This window comes from Micropterus dolomieu, linkage group LG22 (genome assembly GCF_021292245.1).
Source record: "Micropterus dolomieu isolate WLL.071019.BEF.003 ecotype Adirondacks linkage group LG22, ASM2129224v1, whole genome shotgun sequence".
Taxonomy (NCBI): domain Eukaryota; kingdom Metazoa; phylum Chordata; class Actinopteri; order Centrarchiformes; family Centrarchidae; genus Micropterus; species Micropterus dolomieu.
Window position 1 is genome coordinate 31,249,675 of NC_060171.1, and position 21,202 is coordinate 31,270,876.

The 21,202-nt window shown below is 39.4% G+C and overlaps 3 protein-coding genes across 7 annotated transcripts; 1 reads left to right on the plus strand and 2 right to left on the minus strand.

The window, feature by feature from the left end:
* Positions 1-11,865: 11,865 nt before the first annotated feature.
* On the plus strand, positions 11,866-17,935 carry si:ch211-176l24.4. Of its 5 annotated transcripts, none has more exons than XM_046038361.1 (4): positions 11,866-11,923; positions 12,169-12,277; positions 14,686-16,060; positions 17,317-17,935. In XM_046038361.1, the coding sequence occupies exons 3-4, from the start codon at positions 14,690-14,692 to the stop codon at positions 17,449-17,451; spliced, it is 1,506 nt and encodes a 501-aa protein (XP_045894317.1). In that variant the 5' UTR covers positions 11,866-11,923; positions 12,169-12,277; positions 14,686-14,689; the 3' UTR covers positions 17,452-17,935. The 5 variants fall into 5 exon arrangements, with proteins under 5 accessions (XP_045894317.1, XP_045894316.1, XP_045894318.1 ...); XM_046038360.1 differs by having other exon boundaries at positions 11,880-11,923; positions 12,169-12,265; XM_046038362.1 differs by lacking the exons at positions 11,866-11,923; positions 12,169-12,277 and adding an exon at positions 12,379-12,564.
* Positions 17,936-18,084: 149 nt separating this feature from the next.
* On the minus strand, positions 18,085-18,895 carry LOC123962317 (phosphatidylinositol N-acetylglucosaminyltransferase subunit Y-like). Its single transcript, XM_046038365.1, has one exon. The coding sequence runs from the start codon at positions 18,881-18,883 to the stop codon at positions 18,671-18,673; it is 213 nt and encodes a 70-aa protein (XP_045894321.1). The 5' UTR covers positions 18,884-18,895; the 3' UTR covers positions 18,085-18,670.
* A 168-nt stretch (positions 18,896-19,063) lies between these two features.
* LOC123962316 (protein preY, mitochondrial-like) lies at positions 19,064-20,725 on the minus strand. The gene is made up of 2 exons (XM_046038364.1): positions 20,460-20,725; positions 19,064-19,208 (listed from the first exon to the last, which is right to left on the minus strand). The coding sequence occupies exons 1-2, from the start codon at positions 20,660-20,662 to the stop codon at positions 19,064-19,066; spliced, it is 348 nt and encodes a 115-aa protein (XP_045894320.1). The 5' UTR covers positions 20,663-20,725.
* Positions 20,726-21,202: the final 477 nt, after the last annotated feature.

The following is a 21,202-nucleotide window of genomic DNA, read 5'->3' on the forward strand; positions in this document are numbered from 1 at the left end:
GACTGACCACCGTCCTTTTATAGCCCCTGGGCCCAGCCATTGATGAGATGCCTTCATTATTGCTGTTGATGTCACACCTCCAGCTCCTGGAGGGGGCAGGACAGGAATGACAACACCACTGTCATACCAGACCAAACTAATGGCTTTGCATGTTGAACCTTCACACCCACCTTACATGCACAAGAACGAACACACACACACACACACACACACACACACACTCTATTGTATTATTACAATATTAAATCATCGCATGTATGGATGCTGAAATATCAGTTAGGCCGATTCCAATAAAAGTGATCCCAGGATGACAATATTTATTTTAGTGTTTTACATAAGAAACCCTGTTTCCCAGAAAGCAAAAAAAATCCTCACTTTCCCAAGCCCTTTTTTAAATCTTCTCTCCACATTTTCAATTTTGCATGCTTCTCTGTTATTTTTCCCTATCTCTGTAGACTGGCCAAATCTATTAGTCCACATCTGATGTGACCTTTTTTTGTCTGACTCCCAGGCCGCCTCACAACAATAGCAGCAACATTAGGATGGATTTATGACTCTCATTGACCATTAGTAAGTCTCCCTGGTTACATAGGCTCTTTACTCAAGAATTAACATTGTTTGAATGAGTTCACCTCCCAAAAAAAAGCTTTTACACTGGCCTGACGTCAGAGAAAACATCCTGAATCAAAGAGTATGTGGGAGTTCAGGAGGTTTGTCAGTGGGTGATGCCATTGTCGTCACAATCTTGGTCAGGAGTGGTGTGTGTGTGTGTCAATCTCGGAACATCTGGAGAATCATGACGTACTCAGATGTATTCTTTAGACTCAACTGCAGGGCTTGTTTAATTAAAAGAGGAAAAGCCCATGGTCATTTCACACATGAAAATATTTCCAACATATCCATTTTGGTATCTAGATATTAGACCGATACAGGACTTTTGAAGCCAATATTTGAAAGTTTAAAAAATGTGGGATATATCGGCTTATTCTAAGTTTTTACACTAATTCATAAAGGCACTTTTTATAAGGATCCCTTAAATTACATTTTTTAAGAATTGTGACTGAGCAGGACATTTTATAATTGAAAAATAAACTCTCCAGTGGACAAACTAAGTAATGGAGACACTAAATCTGAAAAAACTCAAAATATCTGGCATTTTTGTACTGCAATGTGTTTATCGGGCCAACATACACAGTGATTGCGACATATCTGCAATAAGCGCCATATCTAGCTATACTAGACATGAAAATAGTTTTGTTTTAATCTGCCCAGTTTATAAGATATGCACTGATGAAAACAACATTTTCACCAAAACAATGTCTTGGTTGGTCAGGACAATGCACACACCTGGCTGTGGATTGGTTGCACAGTGTCATTTTCAATGCTTTCAGCACCACAGAAGAAACAGAACTGACCCAACTGTATAGACCTTTTTCACAACAGACAGTCATAGTCTGACAAGCACAGTTTTTTTAGTCTTACAACTGAATTTACTACTTATGTTGCAGAGTAAGATTTTACATATAAAACATATGACAAGTTTATAAAATATGATACATGGTTACCCAGCAGTCTAAAGTGATTAAACTGAGCTTGTCCTCTGCCCTATACAGCAATGAAATGCTGCATACACAGTAATGCACCAGTAATAATTATTGCAATTATATGTTATAGAATCATATGACACTAATAGAAGTTATTTTTACTTCGAGTACTTTTACCTTTAATACTGATTATTCTTCTTTTGGATTTTTGGATGCAGGACTCTTACTTGTACTGGAGTATTTAAAAAAAAAAGTATTTTGGTTTTATTACTTTGACTTAAGTAAAGGGCACTAATACATCTTCCACCACTGATTTGGGTGACAGTAATATGCAGATGCCATCAAATCATATATCAGTTATTAAAAGTCCATATCTTGGCACAAACATCCTATAGGCTACCATCTACTCATCTTACAAACCACATAGTCTACACAAATTATAATGTTAACCCCCCCCCCCCCCCCCCCCCCCCCCCCCCAGCTTTCAGCCACAGGTGTCCCAGGAAAGATCACTCAGCTCATGTTAGAAAGAAGCACCCTGCTGCTTATTATAGTCACACACACTACACATTAGGTAACCAAGAGGGTATGAGTTTTCTAAATGTAGCAGGAGCCGGGAATGGCTATGTCATGACACGGAGGCTCTGTTCACACCAAGCCCCTTCATCTGTGGAGAAATTGCTTTGAAGGTTATAAAAATTGGAAATGATTTTATTGAGTAAAACCACCTGGAAAGTAGAAGTGCCATTTGATCCAAGCAAATTGCTTAAAAGTGGCTTAGCTCTAGCTTTAGCAGTGTGAACAGTGCCATGGGGATCATCCCTGACAGGTCCAAACATATTGGTCATCACCCTTGTCTGCTGCTTAGACCTTCCCCTTCCTTTCCCACGATGTAAAAAATAAGTAACTTTTCATCAAAGCAAAAAACTTTTAACTTTTAATTTTTTAACAGCTCTTGATTTGACCATCATAGTTTTAATATAACATTAAAGCATGAAGGGATCCAACATGAGTATTGATTATTCTCTGAAGCCAGCCTTTGCACCTGTTGATACACAAACAAATGGCTCAAGTGGTCAGTGATTAAAGTTGTTTACATACCAGCTTTATGATTTACGGTGACCGGCGGGGCCCTTCAGAGACATCGACCTCCACTTGCTTTCCCGTGATACTATTATGGACTATGGTGTCCACAGCCTGTTTAGATGACACCCGCCGAACACATCGACCTCTAACCTTGGGTCTGTAACCTTGTCGTCCTCATTACCTCATGCTGCCTTAATGTGTAGTATGTTACCTATGGCACGCAAAGGCAACAAGGCAAGAGCCTTCAAGTCAAAGTCAGTAATCCTACAACAAAATAAAGTGGTGGCCCCATCATCCGACAGTCAAACGGTACCAGATACAGGACCAAATCATTTGCAACAGATTCATCTTCAAGTGAAGATGTAAACCAAGGAATGGCTAACTTGTTGGGAATCACCATTAACCTGATATCAGGTCAGGTGCATCAGTAAGGCAAGCTGGTCCCCAAGATTTAAGAATAGTCACAGGGGAGTATATAAGGAGAAGGGGACTGCTGTTTCAGGTTAGGCTTTGACTTTTATAGAGGGTGACGGCATGTCCTGAGATAGGTGACAGAGAAGATAAGTGACATCGCACAGATCATCTCAAGTCACACAGTTCATCACTTTCATGTTTGTTGGAATTAAAGTTTATACTAAATGGATTTTATAGAAACACAGATTAATTAAAGGATTTGATTAGATTCCAGAAAAAATGTAGATTATTGGTTTGTTTTGGAGAGGATAGGCCATTTTTAATATTTTGACAGAATAACTAAAACCAAATCATACATGCAGTATTTCAAACTATTTTTTGGCCACTTGGTGGCATTGGGACAAGCTGAAAACACATCTGACATTTCAGTACCTTATAAAGTTGTAAGGTGGATCATTTTAGCAAACAATTACCTGTTTATTCAGATATGAGACACAGTTAGCAACATTAGAGCTTTTACTCTGAAAACATTTTCCTACTGTGACAAGAAACGAGGTTGAGAGCAGAGTCTGTGGGCCTGAAAACCAAAACAATAACCTAAAAGCTCTGTCAAGCTGAGGGGGAACTACAGAGAGTTGCATGATAACTCTGTATGTTCATTACTAGAAGCAACACATTACACTTTGATTCATTGTTAATCTGAAATAATGATTACTGCAGCTTTAAGTCTAGTGGGAATAGAATGTTGTTGTCTTTTTGAGATTGGCTGTTGTTGATGAAAAGAGGTGGGAAAACAAAATGGTTCAGAAACTCACCAAGCAGGTAGCAATATGCCATTCAATATAAAAGGACTAAAAATTAAAGAGTGACATTATCACAGTTCAGACATATTTAGGAATGCTTAAATTAAACAATGAGTAGTTATGCCTTATAGCTCAGTGTGTCAGGATTGGCAGGATTTATGGTGCAGGGAGAAGGGTCAACTTGAACAGTGAGTGAGCTCATGTGCATTACAGGCAGTTCGTTTACTGACCCTTTTTTCCCAGAATTGTAGACTGCCTCCTCAGCCAATGCACCATCATTTTACTGCCCCCAGACATCACCACACCAGACCATTACTACAGCCTGAATTCCTTTCACTTAGCAGGATTGATTGCTTTGATCAGGCGTCAGAGAGACAAATGATTCATATTGCAATTTGAACCAGTCTGAGTGCTAAAAGTATAATACTACAAGCCATCAGACTCTCCTTCTCTGCTTCACACAGCCAGCAAAAACCCTAAAATGCATAAATCTGGAGATTTGATTGACTAAATGCAAATCAATCAGTCTGCCCACCAACATTACAGTGCTATTATCACTTTGTCCGAACTTTCTTCAAAAGCAATCCTTATCAGAGCTATTCTTATCATACTCCGCTGATGTGGATGGAATATGTAATAAGATCATGAAGGCCATTGCGAACGTCATTGTTGAGCCACTGGCTTATTGTATTAACCTTTCTTTACTTACTGGCATTGTACCTAAAATGACAAAAATTGCTAAAATAATCCCAATTTTTAAATCGGGCGACAGAAATGATATCAATTCTACCCACTTTTTCTAAAGTAATGGAGAAAGTAGTATACAACAGACTCAGTGGTTATCTTGATAAAATGGATATTCTTGTTCCCTCTCAATACGGTTTTAGAAAAAAAGAGCACAAATTGTATGGCAATACTCAACCTACTAGTACAAATTAATGACTGTACTGAAGAGGTAAAATGTGGTGTTGGTATTTTCCTGGACCTATCAAAAGCTTTAGACACCATTGACTTTGATATCTTATTGCATAAATTAGAGGACTTTGGTATCAGAGGTCTAGCACTAGGTCAGAAGTTATCTATATGAGAGGGAACAGTATGTCTCTACTTGTAAGACCATCCTTTCTGGGGTGCCCCAGGGCTCCATTTTGGGGCTCTTACTCATTCTGTATATAAATGACTTTATAAATTCTTCTAAAATATTTCATAAACTCCTCTTTGCCGACGACACAAATTTATTTACATCACACAGGAACCCACATACTCTACAAGATATAGTCAACTCAGAGCTAACCAAAGTTGACTCCTGGTTTAAATGTAATAAACTTTCACTAAACGTCAGCAAAACAAATTTCATTTTATTCAAATCGAACAAAAAAAACCCATCTTGTAAGCAAGCTATCAAAGTATGTTGGGTTGTTCTATAAGATCAGACATTTTCTTCCTCTGTCTGTCCTTCTCATGTTGTACAAAACTCTCTTTGAACCACATCTTAATTACTGTAATGTGATATGGTGTTACGGGGTGTGGTGTGTGGACAGAGAGGACCCAAATGCAGCACTCTGAGGGAAGGAGGTTTATTTAGGGAAAAAGGGTGAGAGGGACTGGAGTGGAGGGAGAGGTGGACGTCAGGGAAGTTCAGGCACGGGGAACCAAGGAGTCAGGGGACCAGGGAGCCTGGGAACACAGGGGCCGAGGAAGCGAGGAGAGGCGGGGAAACAGGGAGGACGCCGTGAGGGAAGTCCGAAGAGGAGTGGGCCAGTGGATGAGCCCAGCCGAACGGAGGACGAGGGTGAGTGTACCTGGGAGGGAGACAGACAGAGAGACAAGGTTAGGGAAGACAACGACAAGGCACAGGGTAAGTGTGAAAAAACAAGAAACATGGACGCTTGAACACAGAAGTGGCACCAGGTATGGAGCAACGACGATCAAGCGAGGATGGTGTGGAGAACCGGGGTTGAAATACAGGCAGTCATGAGGTGATTACTGGCAGGTGTGGCAGGCTGACGAGGTGGCTGATGAGATGCAGGTGCAGGTAGTTGGCTGGGCTCAGGAGCAGAGGGAGAGAGAGCACACAGGGGAGAAAACACAGGGAGGCAAGCAGGGAACAGAAAACCAAGGAAAAAACAGAAAAAAACAGGACACTCACCGTCAGCCGGGCTGCCACCACAACAATATGGTGCAACACCTTTAAAAGCCATCTTAAAAAACTTTTTTTAAAAAGCCATGCGGGCTTTGTCCTGGTCAGAGATAAATTCCCCCACCGGCCCTCTATTCTATCGCTCTGAGTTATTGAGATTAGCTGATCTAAATCAATATCATAATGCCTGTCTTATGTTTCAAATTGTAAATAGGCTGAACTCTAGATTGAGTAGTCTTGTTTCTATCTCCAGCCCCCAGCACACATACCAAATGAGAATTAAACCACTTATATTAGGAAAATGTCGCCGACATGTGTGCGCTAGTATGAGTGTTGTCTGTAGGGGGCCGCAGATCTGGAACGGGATTGATGATGGCCACAAGGTGTTGCCCTCTATCTCCAACTTCAAAAGACAACTAAAAAATCACCTCATATTAACCTACATTTAATATCAAACTGTTTTCTAATGGAGTACTGGGATGTATGTGTATGATTGTATGTGTATGTATTGTTGTGTATGTTCTGGTGTGCTCTGTGTGCATTTACTTATGGTTACAGGTGATAACTGTGTATACCTTGTCTGTACCACTACCTTTTCATAAATCATGAGCCCCCATCTATAAGCTTTCTTTAGCTTCTTTGGGAGACCCATTCACAATACTCAATTGATTTTGTACCCTTAATTGTATTTTTTGTAATGTTTGAAACTCAAACTCAAACTCAAAAACTCAAAGCTCTCTTAGGAAAGTAAATTGTTGAGTTCATGCCAGCAGTGACTAATAGACATTGAATCTGGAGCCTGTATGATTCTCAAACTACCAAAGCAGTATAAAATTTGACATTAATGGTCCCACTTTGGAGTTCTCCTGATTTTCCCTTTAGTGTTAAATAGTTCCTGTTTAACTAATGTACAAGTATGTGTATGTCTGTGTGTTGTGTCTACGTATCTACAGGAAATATACTCTTCATCTCCTCTGCCTCCTCCCTGCAGGATTCACTCATGACAGGAGAGAGAAACTTATCTCTAGAAAAGATTGTGCCCTACTTTCAACCTGAGCCAATTTGAAGGAACAATTTCAAAAGACACACACACACGTTTATATCTCTCTCCGTCCCATTGACATAATGCATACCTTAACCTTAACCATCATGACTACATGACTAACCTTAACCCTACCCGTAACCTGAACCCTTAAACCAAGTCTTAACCCTCAAAAAGCAGTCTCTACCCGTGGGGACAAAGAGGTCCCTATCGGTTAGTGTGCATTCCGGTTAAAGACCCCACCGGGATATAAAAACATGAAAACACACACACACCCACACACACACACACACACACACACACACACACACACACACACACAATTCAACAACTAAACACCTCAAGGGAAACACAGCCCCTCCCTCCCTCCCTCCCCATCTCTTTCTCTCCGAGCTTTCAGGGTTTTGCTGCCTAGCTGCATGCGATCACCATGGCGACGGAACACTCCTCACAGATGAAAATGTATAATGCCCCCAACAGGAGTAATCTAGGAGCACAATGAGAACATTAAGGTTTATATGGATCTTATTACTGCACCAACATGTTAATCATTTTGGGAGATTATGTAATATCCACATGGGTCTTCAAATGTCTCATCACGAGACATGCAGGTACTTTCAGTCCACATTCTATCCCACCCCAAAACGGAACCGATAACCCCCACAGTTTTTTGACAGTGAGAAATCTCAGCCTGTGCTAAAGTAGTTTCTTTTTTATATGTGTTAATCACCTTACCCACCCCCACAGACATAAAGTCCCAGTAAGATCAATAATAGCCAATAGCAATTTACAAAGACAAAAAGTAAAATGTACTGTAAGTTTTCAACATAAGATTATATTTGCTTTTTTTGGTTTGTTGTTGTTATTTACTTTCAACATTTCTGAATAAGTCCAAGGCTAAAGTTTTTATCATTAAAGTTGCCAAATATTATAAAGGATGTCTATTTCACATCATACATTCAGTTTTAAATCTGCATTAATTTGATCAATTAGACACTAACTTTGTCTGCTGAGCAGGTACTGTACAGTGAGTTTATGGGAGCTTATTGGAACCCCGGAAGAAAAGAAACAAATTCAGCACTGACAGAACAATGATGAGATATGAAACAGCCGCTACTCATACTGATCCATGACACCAGGACTGTATGTCTGTTGACTTTCCATTCATTCAGTTCATTATAGAAAGACTAGGCTAAAAGAAAATAATTGCAACCACATAGTCATAGTGCTGCAACACCCCAAAACATATTGGTGTTAAAGGAACAAACAACAAATTGATATTTATTCTAATCTCAGGGCCTTACCAGTTGTCGGGCTAAAAATGTAACATTTGTCCTGAGGGTTTTGCTAGAGGAGAGACAATTGAGAAATTAAAAAGGGGATAACATTTTTTTTTGCCCTGGCAGCATGAATATGCTCAGCAAATTTCACAACAATCTGTGTATTTCAAAACTGTGAAATACCTACTATCATGAGCGGGAACGTGTCCAGTAGATTTTCGCCATGGCTAACAAATGTAAAAACAACAACCAGTGTTTAGGGAGGTTATTCCATAGTCTGGCAGAGACCTCTCTTAACCTGACGTCTGACGTCACAATTGACTACAAGTTAAAGACACACCCTACACAGGTATCACTACAAACGTTGTGGGAATGTCTTCTTGACTTCAGGCAGGAGTAATGTAGCACCTTGGATGAAAGAAGCGTCAAAAGCAAAGGGAAACAGACAGGGATGTTACCAATGTGCAATTCAAATAATGTTTCAATCACCACAATCATGTGTCTGGACTGACTGGCACTGACCTAATGTGTCTGATAGTAGTGTTGTAGTACTCGAAAGACCACTTTTTGATGGTCTTGGTTCCGTCTTGGACCATAACTATGGGAATATCAATAAATTGCTTGCGCATTGTCTGATTTATTTGTTATTGCTTCAAATGCAACCAATAACCCTAATTAAAAATGTCACTGTCACTCCTAACCGCGATGGTTAGCATGGAAAAGGAGTGTTGAATAAAGATGTTTATATTGATTTTAGCTCTTAGTGTTTGTATCTGGGTGTGTTAATGGGAATGTGGATTTTTCATCTGAAGTACCTATGATCTCTTTCCACATTTTATTGTGTGTCATGTAATGTGGGGAAGTGGTCTTGGTTTTGACTTGGTCTCAGCCCCTAAAAGTCTTGGTCTTGTCTCGGTATCAATAAACTCTGGTCTTGGTCTTGACTTGGTCTCAGTTTGGGCGGTCTTGACTACAACACCATTCTAACCCTAACCCATCCTGTTCTCCACATCAGCCAGCCTGAATCAGTCTGAATGATGACAAAGACCCAGGCATTTTGAAATCTGTCCTACATGTCACAGGAAAAAACCTCATTACACCTGTGAATTGAGTAAAAATGACTTTGACTATGACCTTAAATAGTGGATGAAAAAAAAACTGAACAGAGAGACCTAAAAAACCTAATTCCCCTTCAGTTTCATTGGGTAAACATGTACTGCCCTACAAAGGCAACATACAGTATTACAACTGAGTTAATACCAGAAACTGACTGACAACAACAACAAAAAAAATCAATAGAAATGTCTTTAAAAAAATGTGCAGTAACTATATTGCATGCATTTTGTATTTGTATCTGCCCAGGCCACCGTGGCATGCTGCCCTGGCTTGGGAATATGTAAACTCCGTATGCTGCAATTGCATATACTGCATTCTCTGCCATAGAGATAGAAAATTAGACAGCCAAAGCAAGAGAGTTATCAACTAGAAACTAGCTGTGAGATAGCTAGCCTTAGCTAAAATTCAGACTAAATGTATTTATTGAGTTTTCCCTACCAGTTATCTGGAAATGAAAAATGTCCATTTTTGTCAAACTGACAACTTGTTACTTCAGCATGTTACTCCGCATAATTTAATCATGATAATAAGCTAAACTAAAGGTAACTAGCTTAGCTGATCTCAGTTGCTGCAATATTAGCTTTTGACTCTATAGCAATTCGTGTGATTTGGTGCATTAAGTTATCAATATTATCACATATTTAAATGTATTCCATTGTTGATTATTTATTATATTGACGTTAATTAATAACGGACGGGCAGAGACCTAACAAAACAACTATACATTTATTTCTATTGAACTATAAATGGTAAATAATCAAAATAACATGTCTTTATCAAACTGTTTAAAATGGACAAGAAAGCTGGAAGAACACAATGTGTTTGTAGATGATGTGTTTCCTGATTATTCATCTTTATTTAAAAACACTTTCTTCCCCTCAGCTTTACTGTTTCTATATATTAATGAAGCTGGTGTTTAATAAAATCCAGCATCCTATTAGCTAATCCCTGCAGTCCACTGCACACTTTAACAACCCATCTGCTTACCGATAAAAATCTTACTCCTCAAACTAACAAGGGTAAAGAATGTTCTTGTACTACAGCAGGTGGTACAGACGCAGTACACCATAAAGGTTTTTGTCAAACTAATGGGATAGAAATGGGTCACAGCATTACTTACAGTAGAATAAATTGGCAGTCAGACTTTGTAATGGGAATGCTGTGATCTAGCTGGTCTGAGGTGTAAGGTATATTTCCTCCAGCGGCCTTCAAAATAACCTTAAAATATCAGATGTGTGTGAAAAATGCTGTTCTTCTGACAAATGTTTGGAAAAAACACTGGCGTTCAAGATGTTGTAATCATAAAGTATCAGTTCAGATGAATCACTACTTAAAGCATGGATATACTGTATACGCTCAATTTAACGGGGATACCCACAGAAAACCAAGGACATTAATAAGTAAAACTGACCTGGAAGGTCAGTCTTGACCTTATTTGCAATATTTGCATTGCAAAGTCTTAGGATAGAGTTGCTCATTTGTCATGGAGATGGAGATGGAAATATTAAGTTAAATTGTTATTAAGTATGTCCCTTTTGTAGACTCAGTAGAAGATATATCTGAGCCATTATTGTATAATTCTCTTTCCCCCACCTTTACTGCATCATATGCAGCCTTCATCATTCATGTTGTGTCTGTGAATAGAGGACGTTTCTGGAAAACAAAAGAAAAAGTAATGTCCTAGAGTAAATGTATAGAAAACAAGACAATAGATTAGTCTGCTGTACAAAACTGAAGAGGAATTAAAGTTACAAACCAGAATCTGTCTTCTCTGCTGTCTGAAAGGTTTCCCAGTCAGCTGTGTATTATCCTTAGGCCACATCTACTCAGGGAGAGTACACGTTTTCACTGAGAGACTGAGAAAGAGAATGAGTCATGAATCATAAGCACAGAGGGATTCTCGTCTAGAGGAGGGGATTTATGAAAGCAATTATTTTCATAGTGACTGAGTAAAAGGACTTAAAAAGTTCCAAATGTCTTCACTAACATATTTTCTTTTTGTATGAATTTAAAAATGTTATGTAATTTAATGTAATGTAAATGTTAATAAAAAAGTTAAAAAAGTTCCAGAGATCTTGGTATATTCAGGTGTGTATTTGTACTTTGCTTCCTAAATGTAATATAAGTATACCAAATGTAAATTTATTTATTCTGCTACTGTTTGCCCGCAAAAGTTTTGACACTGATTCATGTAGCAGATGGTAAATTGCGACATCAAGTGGTCTTACTGTGAACAGTTTGTGAAACATGAACTCTAAAGATGAACTTTTGAAACACTCTCCTCGGATACACGTCTCATCTTATTTGCGGTGACATAAGACAGGGCTTCCAATGTCGCGAGAAGATAATCAAAAGGTTCTAATCCACACTGCAGGCTTCTTTATGTGCCACCGAAAATTATTGTTACCTCAAGCACCAGAATTACCTAGCAAGCAAAGACGACATGTCTGTCAGGATTTTCTTTGACACCACAGTTGGTGAGGTGTGACAGTTATGAGGTAAAGGCATGGAAACATTAAATAACTACTAGATGTATGGATAATGCATTTTATTGTTAGTTCCAGCATGTTTGAATTGGCGGTATGTTGCATGTAAGACTTATTATTAAAGCTGATTATGTGTACAGCAAGACTATGTGTACTTGGATAAATGAATTAAACCTAATGAAAAATAGACAATGAAGTGTTTTGTGCTGCTTTCCTCAAAAAAAAATCTGTAGTTTTAAATCTGCCTATTCTCTCAGATCCTCAGAAGTCCGACCTTACAGGAAGCACTTGAATTCAGCTTGAACTCTGGGAAGCGGGGGGCGCTCTCTTTGAAGTTGAGTCTGCACTCCTGAGGTAATTATTAAGGTATTGCAAAAAACGTTTTTTGTATACTGGCTTTGTATGTTAAAGCCTAGACATGGGTCAAAATAGGTTGGTGGGTGTACAAAGTAGTTACCTTTTTGAACCGCGAAAAAATACGGCCAAAATTAGGCTACAGAAAGTTACGCTAAACCTGTAACGTTACAGTGTGATTTTGCTAAGGCTAATGTGTATTTCGTAATTGCGTCTGCTTTCTCTAACGTTAGTTTTAAGCTAGGACTCTAGACAAACCGGTAACAGCTGGGGGTAAATTCAGCAGGCTATATAAAAATGTAAGTAGCCTTATTGTAATTCCATGTAATTTCCCAAGTAGTATGACTTCTTCCACTTCATACACTGTTACATTGTTGCAGACTCTGTTTGTATGTTAACATCCTAAATCGAAGTGCTATCAGTTTCCTTTGTTAGCAAAGAGGTTATTCACGCTGCAGAAAGTAACAAACATCACATATATCCGAAATTAACTTTCACTCAATTCAAGAAAATGATAGCAAAATGTGAATGTGATTCACTCACCAATATTTTTCCATATGTTTCCTATCAACTCTGCTGCAATGTGATACCCAGGAGAAATGTCTTGCAACGAGATAGGTTTCTATTGCTTGTAGGAAGTGGGTACTTGGATTAATGCTGTAATTTATAATATGCCAGTGAGCTCAGTAAACCTAATGTTTCATCATAGATACAGGGTAAATGGCCTACTATTTAACAGCCAGTAGAGCTGTTAAGGGTACTATGCAAATTATTTATGTCCATGTAAGTATAGTCTTTACTTCCCTGAGTTTATCTTCCCAAAAGCAGTGCACATTCATCATGTCTGTTGGCTTGTGCCTGGCCTTGGTGTTAAACCATGAAAAGTGATCAGACAAAGTAGTCCTGTTTAAAAACCTCATTAGGAAACAAGACACCAACACAATGCATCTCAAACAGTTATGCATAAAAGATTTGCTGATAAACACACACACTCACAGCACAATTGCATGCAAATGCAGGTAATAGACAAAGCAACTTGAAGCTGCTGAGCAAGCAAATACAGCGAAGAAGATATTATGGCCGGAAGCAAATGAAAGGATCTATATATATACAGCCAGGCGCTTCCACACTGGGTGGGATGGTTCACTGAATGGTTTAATGAGCATTTACCAGATCTCAATCCCAGCAGAATACCTACATGAGATATACAGAAAATATTGAAAAATGGATGTTGATGGATGCAACTACTCATTTGTTTTCTTTTTAGACCAACTGTCCAAATCCAAGGATATTTAATCTGCTATTATATACGACACAGAAAAGTGTAAAACCCTCACATGTGAGAGGCTGGGACCAGTGAATGTTTAGCGCTTTTGCTTAGAAAATAACAAAAAATAATGAATTGATTATCAAAATAGTTACCGATTAATTTTCTGTCGATTGACCAATTGCTAAATTGACCGTTGCAGCTCTAAAAGACACTACAATCTTAACATTCACACCTGTAGAGGCCAGTAAGTTAAAAGACAAAATCAATACGCACTCAGTTGTCAGTTTATTAGGTACACCTAGCTCAAGCTGAAGCGATCAGACGACAAATGGATTTGTCCATCGACAAAAAAATTATTTAATTATTTCAGTCATTTTTTTCATCACACATGCTCCAGTTTCAAGATTTGTTGCTTTCTTCTACTTTATATCATTGTAAAGTGAATACCTCTTGGTTTTGGACAGTTGGTCTGACCAAACAAGTTATCTGAAGATGTCACCCTGGGCTCCGAGGAATAGGAATGGGTATTTCTTTCACTTTTTTCTTTTTGACATTTCATAGACTATGCACCTAGCTAAAATGAATATAGTCTAATAAAACAGCCCTGCTGTAAAATGTACCCTCCTGAAGAATATAATGTTCAGTTTTTGATGGAGGCTGGTGTTTCTGATATTTAGTCTACTCTCATTGATATAAAACAAGACCAATGAAGTAGGTTATAGATACAGATGGGACAAAACACAAAAACAACAGTGGACTAATACAGTCTCACTTTCCTTTAAATGACAGTAGACACACCAATAAAGACAAAACAGTAGGTGTTGTGGTGGTGTATGTGATTGCTTTTGGAGTTTTTCCTTTGTTTGTAAAATTACAGGTAGCATAGCCCTGCCTGTCAGTTTGAAAAGTGTTGAAATAACTACAAAAATAAGACATCCCTTTGTGGTATCACTTTGTTTGATCAGATGCTTGTAAATATTCTGTAATAACAACATTAAAAAGGAACAGAAATTACATTTGACCTAATTTAATCAACTCATCTGTTATCTTGCATTCTCTTTAAGTTAGTGTATTTATCTATACAGGTGTCTAAAACTAAATATAAAACTATGTATTCAAAACTATGCTCTTTGCCGTATCTGTTGAACAGAGCCATGAGCGACTGTGAGGAGACAGACTTCTTTTGGGAGTCTTGGACTTCACCGGGCAAAAGAAAAAGGAAAAAGCACTCCAAAAAGGACAAACAATGCCTAAAGCAAACAAAAAACAACATAACCGTGAAAACAGATGAGAGTGTCCAGAAGAAAAAGAAAAAGAAAAACTTGAAATTCAAAGAAGCAATGAAGGGGATGAAAGAAAAGAAAAAAGAAAAGAAGAAAAGCAGATTGGCTTTGGAACTAGGTAACAGTTTTATTTTTACACAGGGCAGTGTTGCACAAGCAAAACCTACCGTGAAGCCTGAAACATCAAATTCACACAACAATGACAAGCTAAAAGTAACTCAGGACTCCAAGAAGAAAACCAAAAGAAAAAAGAAAGTGGCGTTTGACTTATCCCCAGGCTACATCCGCGTCAAACGTCCTAAATTTGGCTCGTCATCTCTGCAGTGTCCCAGAGAGAGCACCCTCTCAGAAGCTGCGAGAGGTGGGGAGAGCTGTTCACAGGTCACGGTGGCAGGGTACAGCCTGGCACAAACACAGGATAATGACTCCCAGTGCAACAGCCAGGATATAAACAGCCAGGACCTGTTTATCACCCAGAAGACATTCAGAGCATCGCCCTCCGAATCTTCCAGTGGTGAAGCCAGTGACAAAGCCGTCACTACAATTCCTAAAATGTTCACACAGCAAGACGAGAATCTTGAAGGATCATACAAATGTCCACAAGAATCACATTTCAATTTCCAGCATCCCAGAAAGCCAAAGACAGTCCAGGTACTCAGGTTCACAGATGAAGAAGAGGAGTTCAACAAAGCCCATCAGAATCCCAAGAAGGGAAAATCCTTTCAGACACAGATGGAGCTAAACGCAAACCTTACTAAGGAGAAAGAGTTATCACGTCCCGTACATATAAAGCAACGTGCGGTGAATCCTTACCTGGATGTGCCAATTGATGTAAATTCCTCCCTGGATGTTGCAAAGTCAAAGAAACATTCCTGTACTTCAAGCCAACAGTCCACGACAAGCACCTCCACACAGACAGAAAACTTCTTCACCACTGAGCTCTGCTCCTACCTCAACTTCTGCCAAAAAGCTAGAATGACTTTGCACTTTGAGGACTTGAAACCGTTGGACCTGAGCCTGCAGCAGAAGGCCAGAAAAGATCCATCATGCTCTTCGGACATGAGGGAGGAAGAGGTAAAGAAAGAGCCTCCCGGTCCACACCCTAGGTCTGCAAGCACACAAGGTAAAGGTGAAACAACTCTGAGCCCCCTGTCAGAGTCCGAGCCCAAGTCTGTAGACACGACAACCTCCAGTGAGGACACCGAGCCCCCCTGTCGCACTGGCAAGCTGGACCTGACCCAGGTGGTGCACTGCAGTCACACTGGCCCACACAGCCATCAAATATCTTGTATCTTGCACAATCTACAATATTCACACGTTTCTTATTTTTTTGTCAAATGCCTACAGAGAAAAAAGGATAGCTAAATCAGTGTATCTTAAAATTACAGTGCCTTATTCATTTCTCTCAAACCCCTTTTATAAAGAAAATATATCTGACTAGAAATCCACATGTGATGATGTGAAAATTGAACCAATATTTCATCACTACACTTTAAGGACAAGGCTGGCAACATTGAATTGATCCTACTAACAAGTACTGTGTCTGATGCATCTGAGCCATAAAGCTCCATTGTTGCCAAAAAAACTATTAACAACACACCAGCGAGTCATGGTGTGACATGTACCTTCATTACCATGAACAAACATATTGGTGCTGTACAGTAAATACTAGCTAGTGCACCAAATGTGTATTAGTCCGTCGCTTCAAAAAGTCACCAATTAATGCACTATTTCAGTGGTAGGCAAATAGCTGCTCCTGGGCCAAATATGGCCCTGCAAAGCTGTAGTTTCCCTTTTATGGGTTGCATCAAAACCTTTACATGATTCATCACAAATGCTATAGGTAATAATGTAAATATAAAGCTCATGGAAATCCAAATAAATATGACCTAGAACCATCTATCCAACACCAAGGTGGCAACAACAGAACATCCATTCAACCATAGGGAGTCATCATATACTGTGTGTAGTCGTGTAGTGCAACACAAGAGTCAAATCTGCATCTGTCTGCCCTCAGACACAATAAAACAACCAATTTACTAAATCAGTTTTATATTTAAATGAAGTAAGATACACAAACATATAATACTCTAACAAACAAAACATGAATACTATATAAACCTGTGTCTCCACTGCGCCTGTAAAACAATGAACATCACTGCTGACCCCTGCATCATTTACTCCTGTTTGAATAAGATTTGGTAAGAACTACAGTGCCTAGATGTTTTAGGAAATGACGGAGCTGAAAATGGGACTATATGTGACCAATTATAAAGATTCACATCTTCAGTAAGAACCAATGGGCTTGAGGCTGAGAGCCATAGACAGCGCAGGAACGTCGGAATGTGTTAAGAGATGGACTTATTGTGTTTTGGTCTTTTCTGTCGTGGCGAAACAATGACAAAAAAGGTTTCGTGTTAATCAGAATAATTTGCTAAAAGGGTCATTGAAGTGTTTGTCACTGTTCAGTAACAAAATGACATTCTGTTTGACTTCAGGTCAGAGCAGTCCAGATGAGACTCAACGAGTCCTTCTTTTTCAAGACAAAAGGAGAGGGACAGTCTCCTAGACCGGCGTCTCCACTGATGAAACTGGTTCAGAGCAGAGAGGTGAAAAGCAGGAAGGGCCACTGAGGTCTTACGGAGGGATGGAAATGAAGGTTTCTATACACTAACCTGCTGTCACATTCTTACCTTTTCTGCTGGACTCCCTTGAAAGTCTGGAACAGCGTATGTCCTTAAAGAGCAGCCAGGGATCAGATCAGTAGAAAGGTGTGATGTTAACAGTGTCCGTCAATCCCTTTATGATAAACGGTAGAAAGGTCTAATAGTCATGATGGATTTTATTCTGAACATGAAAAGGAAAAATATATAGGACAAGAGAAAGTAAATCTATTCCAAAATGAACTTGCGGAGAAAACTGACATATTCCTTATTGTAGTAATGATGACTTTATGTATTTGTCAATTGTTTGAATTTTCAAGTTAGGCTTTCATTTAAATTGTTGCTACATGGTTCAAGTCCACACAGGTTGTTTGTGTTCCTCCTTTGAATATCAGTTTCAGTGACAGACTTTTGAATGTTTTTAGCAATCTATGACATAAAATTGTAATTCATAGCTTTGTTCGTCATCTGTTCTGTATGAAAGCAAACCTTTAATCTATTAAAGTTTATTTATTGCGAAGAAAGTAATTTACTTACTGTATAATCTGTGACATATACAGTGTAAGAGTTTTAACAGTGTTTTTCCAAATCACACAGTGAAGCTTCAATGTAATATCTTTATTAATTTCACCTCCATAGCAATGTAAATAAAAATTTGTCACATGACAGACAAATACCGTAGTAAACCTTCCATGTCGGCTCAAACAGTGTCAACTACATCCAGTTCAGAATAACTAACATCACACTGTAACACCCAAATGTTCAGGATTTACTGTGCTACTTTGACAAAACTTGCCAACAGGAGCTTGTTTAGTAGCTGTTGTGACTGTAACATATTACTATAACATACTGTAGTCTAAGCCAGACGACTACCAGTATTCAAAAGAAAAAATCTTTATGTATATTATTGCTTAGTAATGTAAATCCACCTATGGTTACTGTCAAAATTAACAAAACTTTAGTAATAGATTTTTTGCTGCTCTCACTCTGTCAGCATGTCCTGTCTAGTTCTGCCTCGTGGAGAAAAACAACATTTTCTGCTGCTGACGTGACATCTAGTTTTACCTTTTATTACCTAAGAAACTAAATGGGTAGCAGAAATTCTAGGCACATCCCCAATAAATTACTGAATAGTGCTCAAGCTCTGTTCAGGTGGATTCTTCTTTTAACAGAACAGAGTCAGAACAGACTAGTTATGTCTAAAGAGCTTGATCCCAATCCAGCTCCAGAGGTGGAAGAAGACGTAGACGGGGATGGTGACCGGCAGCAGCAGGCTGTAGAAACACAGACTGCTGCTGCTGGTGCAGCCTTGTGGGAAGTTCTCATCCACTGCAGCAGAGTAGAACAAACCAAAGAGAGACACTATGGGGACTAGCCCCACCATCACAGACAGGGAGAACATACCTGCAGATGGGTTCTGACACAGGGTACTACCCTAGTAAATAAATATCTGAGTACAAGTTCTCACTGTGCAGCAGTCCAGTTACAGTGTTAAATAGGTACTGTCTCTTTCAGTCCATTAAAACACAACAACGTCCGGTCTGATTGGTTTGGGTCAGCTGAAGGTACGGTCGTGGGGTTTCTACCCTTGCACTGGTGTGGTCGAGATATTGGTGTCTTTCTGGATGAGCCTGGCTTCCTGAGGGATCATGTTTGGGATGCCACCAATGATGGGATAGGCGATACCGAGCTCCTCATTGATCAGCTCATTGGTTTTAGCCTCGTATCTGGGGAGAGACAAGAGCCACACCAGTCTTCAAAGTCAATCTTTTATTTATTTCAACTGAAAGCTGACGTCATCTTTCCCACAACACCTGGCAACCGTTACTCCCCACTACCGTGTTTGATATGCTGTTACCAAATGTGGTGATGATTTAATGGCTAAAACTGTCTGTTTAGAAACAAGGTCACATGCTTTTGAGAGCAGGGAGAGAAAACAGAGAGCCACAGATGTTCGTGTAACACCAGTTCACTGATTTGGTGATTTGCAAGAGAGGGAAAAAGCGCTTTATTAGGTGGAAATGCATTTAAACGTCGAAATTTCAACATGAATGAAAGACCTGCTTTATTATGTGTACTGCAGTAGAGTCATGAAACATGTTAAATAGGCTATATGAAATTGAAACATAAAAAAAAAAACGTTCACTAATGTTTCCCCGTGCCTGGGACGAAATAAAGGTTCGTCTGTACCCGAAACGTCCAATGTACGATCGTAAAGTAATACCATGAAGTAAGCAGACAACAGTATGAAATGTTTCCCGTCATCGCGGCTTTGTGATGTAACTCCAACGATGTAGCAATAAACCTAAATTTTAGAAATGGGCAGATGACCCCGAAGATCCCGAAGCTCCCAAAGCTCGTTTCGATCGGCTGATGACGTCCGAAGCTTCAGACGTCACTGGTGCGTCAGAGAGAGCTCCATTCAGCTAAACTATGAGGTCGGCACATGAATGGGACGTGGAGAGAAGAGGATATTGGAGAAATGTGGTGACGTACTAGAAAGACACAATCACAAGTAACTGTTATGAGAAATCTGACTCATGAAATGTTACAGAAAAATCAACCATGGAGTTAACACGGCCACAACTCAGGTGCATTCATTTTAACAAAAATATTTATTATGTAGGTTGGACAATGACTTTATTTTTTTACTGTAACATATTGCGTAGAAACATCTACATTTAATTCAGCACTTCTGAGCCAAAGTATACAAATTTAATAATAACACGCGGGCTTCTTGGAATTTTATTACACACATATGAGACTAACTATGATCAGCGACGTGTTGTGCTTTGGCCCCAGTCGGCTGCTATGAGTTTCGCAAGTCACTAGATGTCACTGTGTTTGTTGAGCTTGAAGCTTTGGATCTTTTTTCGGCACACACAGAAAAACAGCCCCAAAGCTTCATTAGGCTTCATCCGCTCATCATCATCATCATCTGCCTAAATTACTTTGCCCAGTTGTATCTGTCCTCCTACCTCAGTGGCTTCTTGGACAGCGGGCATACCAGGAACTCAAGCAGGGAGGTGTCAAAAGGCTGCTGCGCTTCGTCCTTCACGCCTGAGAGGCTCCTGACCGACACCGAGGCGGCTGTCACCCTCTGGTTTAAGGGACCGGTCTTCCCATGGCGGTGAACACGAACTGTTTCTGTCACCAATCTACCCAAAACACTCCGAAACATGACCAAAACTGCTCCACAAGCTAGCGAGCACTCCCCGACAGGAAGCGCCTGTACAGAAACTGTGCAACCGAAATATGAGTCCTCTTCCTGTTAACTGAACACAGTATTGGTTCCACGTGTTAATTTCTTTAGCAACCCCTTTTCACAAATATTTAACATCACCGTAATAGCTTATCTCGTAAACTGTTTATGGTCGCATATATATTATATCTGATATAACTGTCATTATAGTCATAACTATGAGTTGGAGAGTGTCTGTTTGTACATTTGTCCGTATGGTGGCAGTGTTGCGCTGTTCAGCTCAGTGAAGTTAATCTTCCGTGTGTGATTTGACCAGAATATGGAACCGGGTTCAGAATATGAAAAAGAACATTAAAACAATATGAATTGCATTGATTTGTTAAGCTAGACTACAATAGACACTGCATTCCTTCCATCCATTGCTTTCATTAATGCATCGCACCTTAGTGAGTGCAGTTTAGCCTCGGTGAGTAATATAGCAGAAATACAGTATTGTGTTCCATTTTGTCATAATAATAA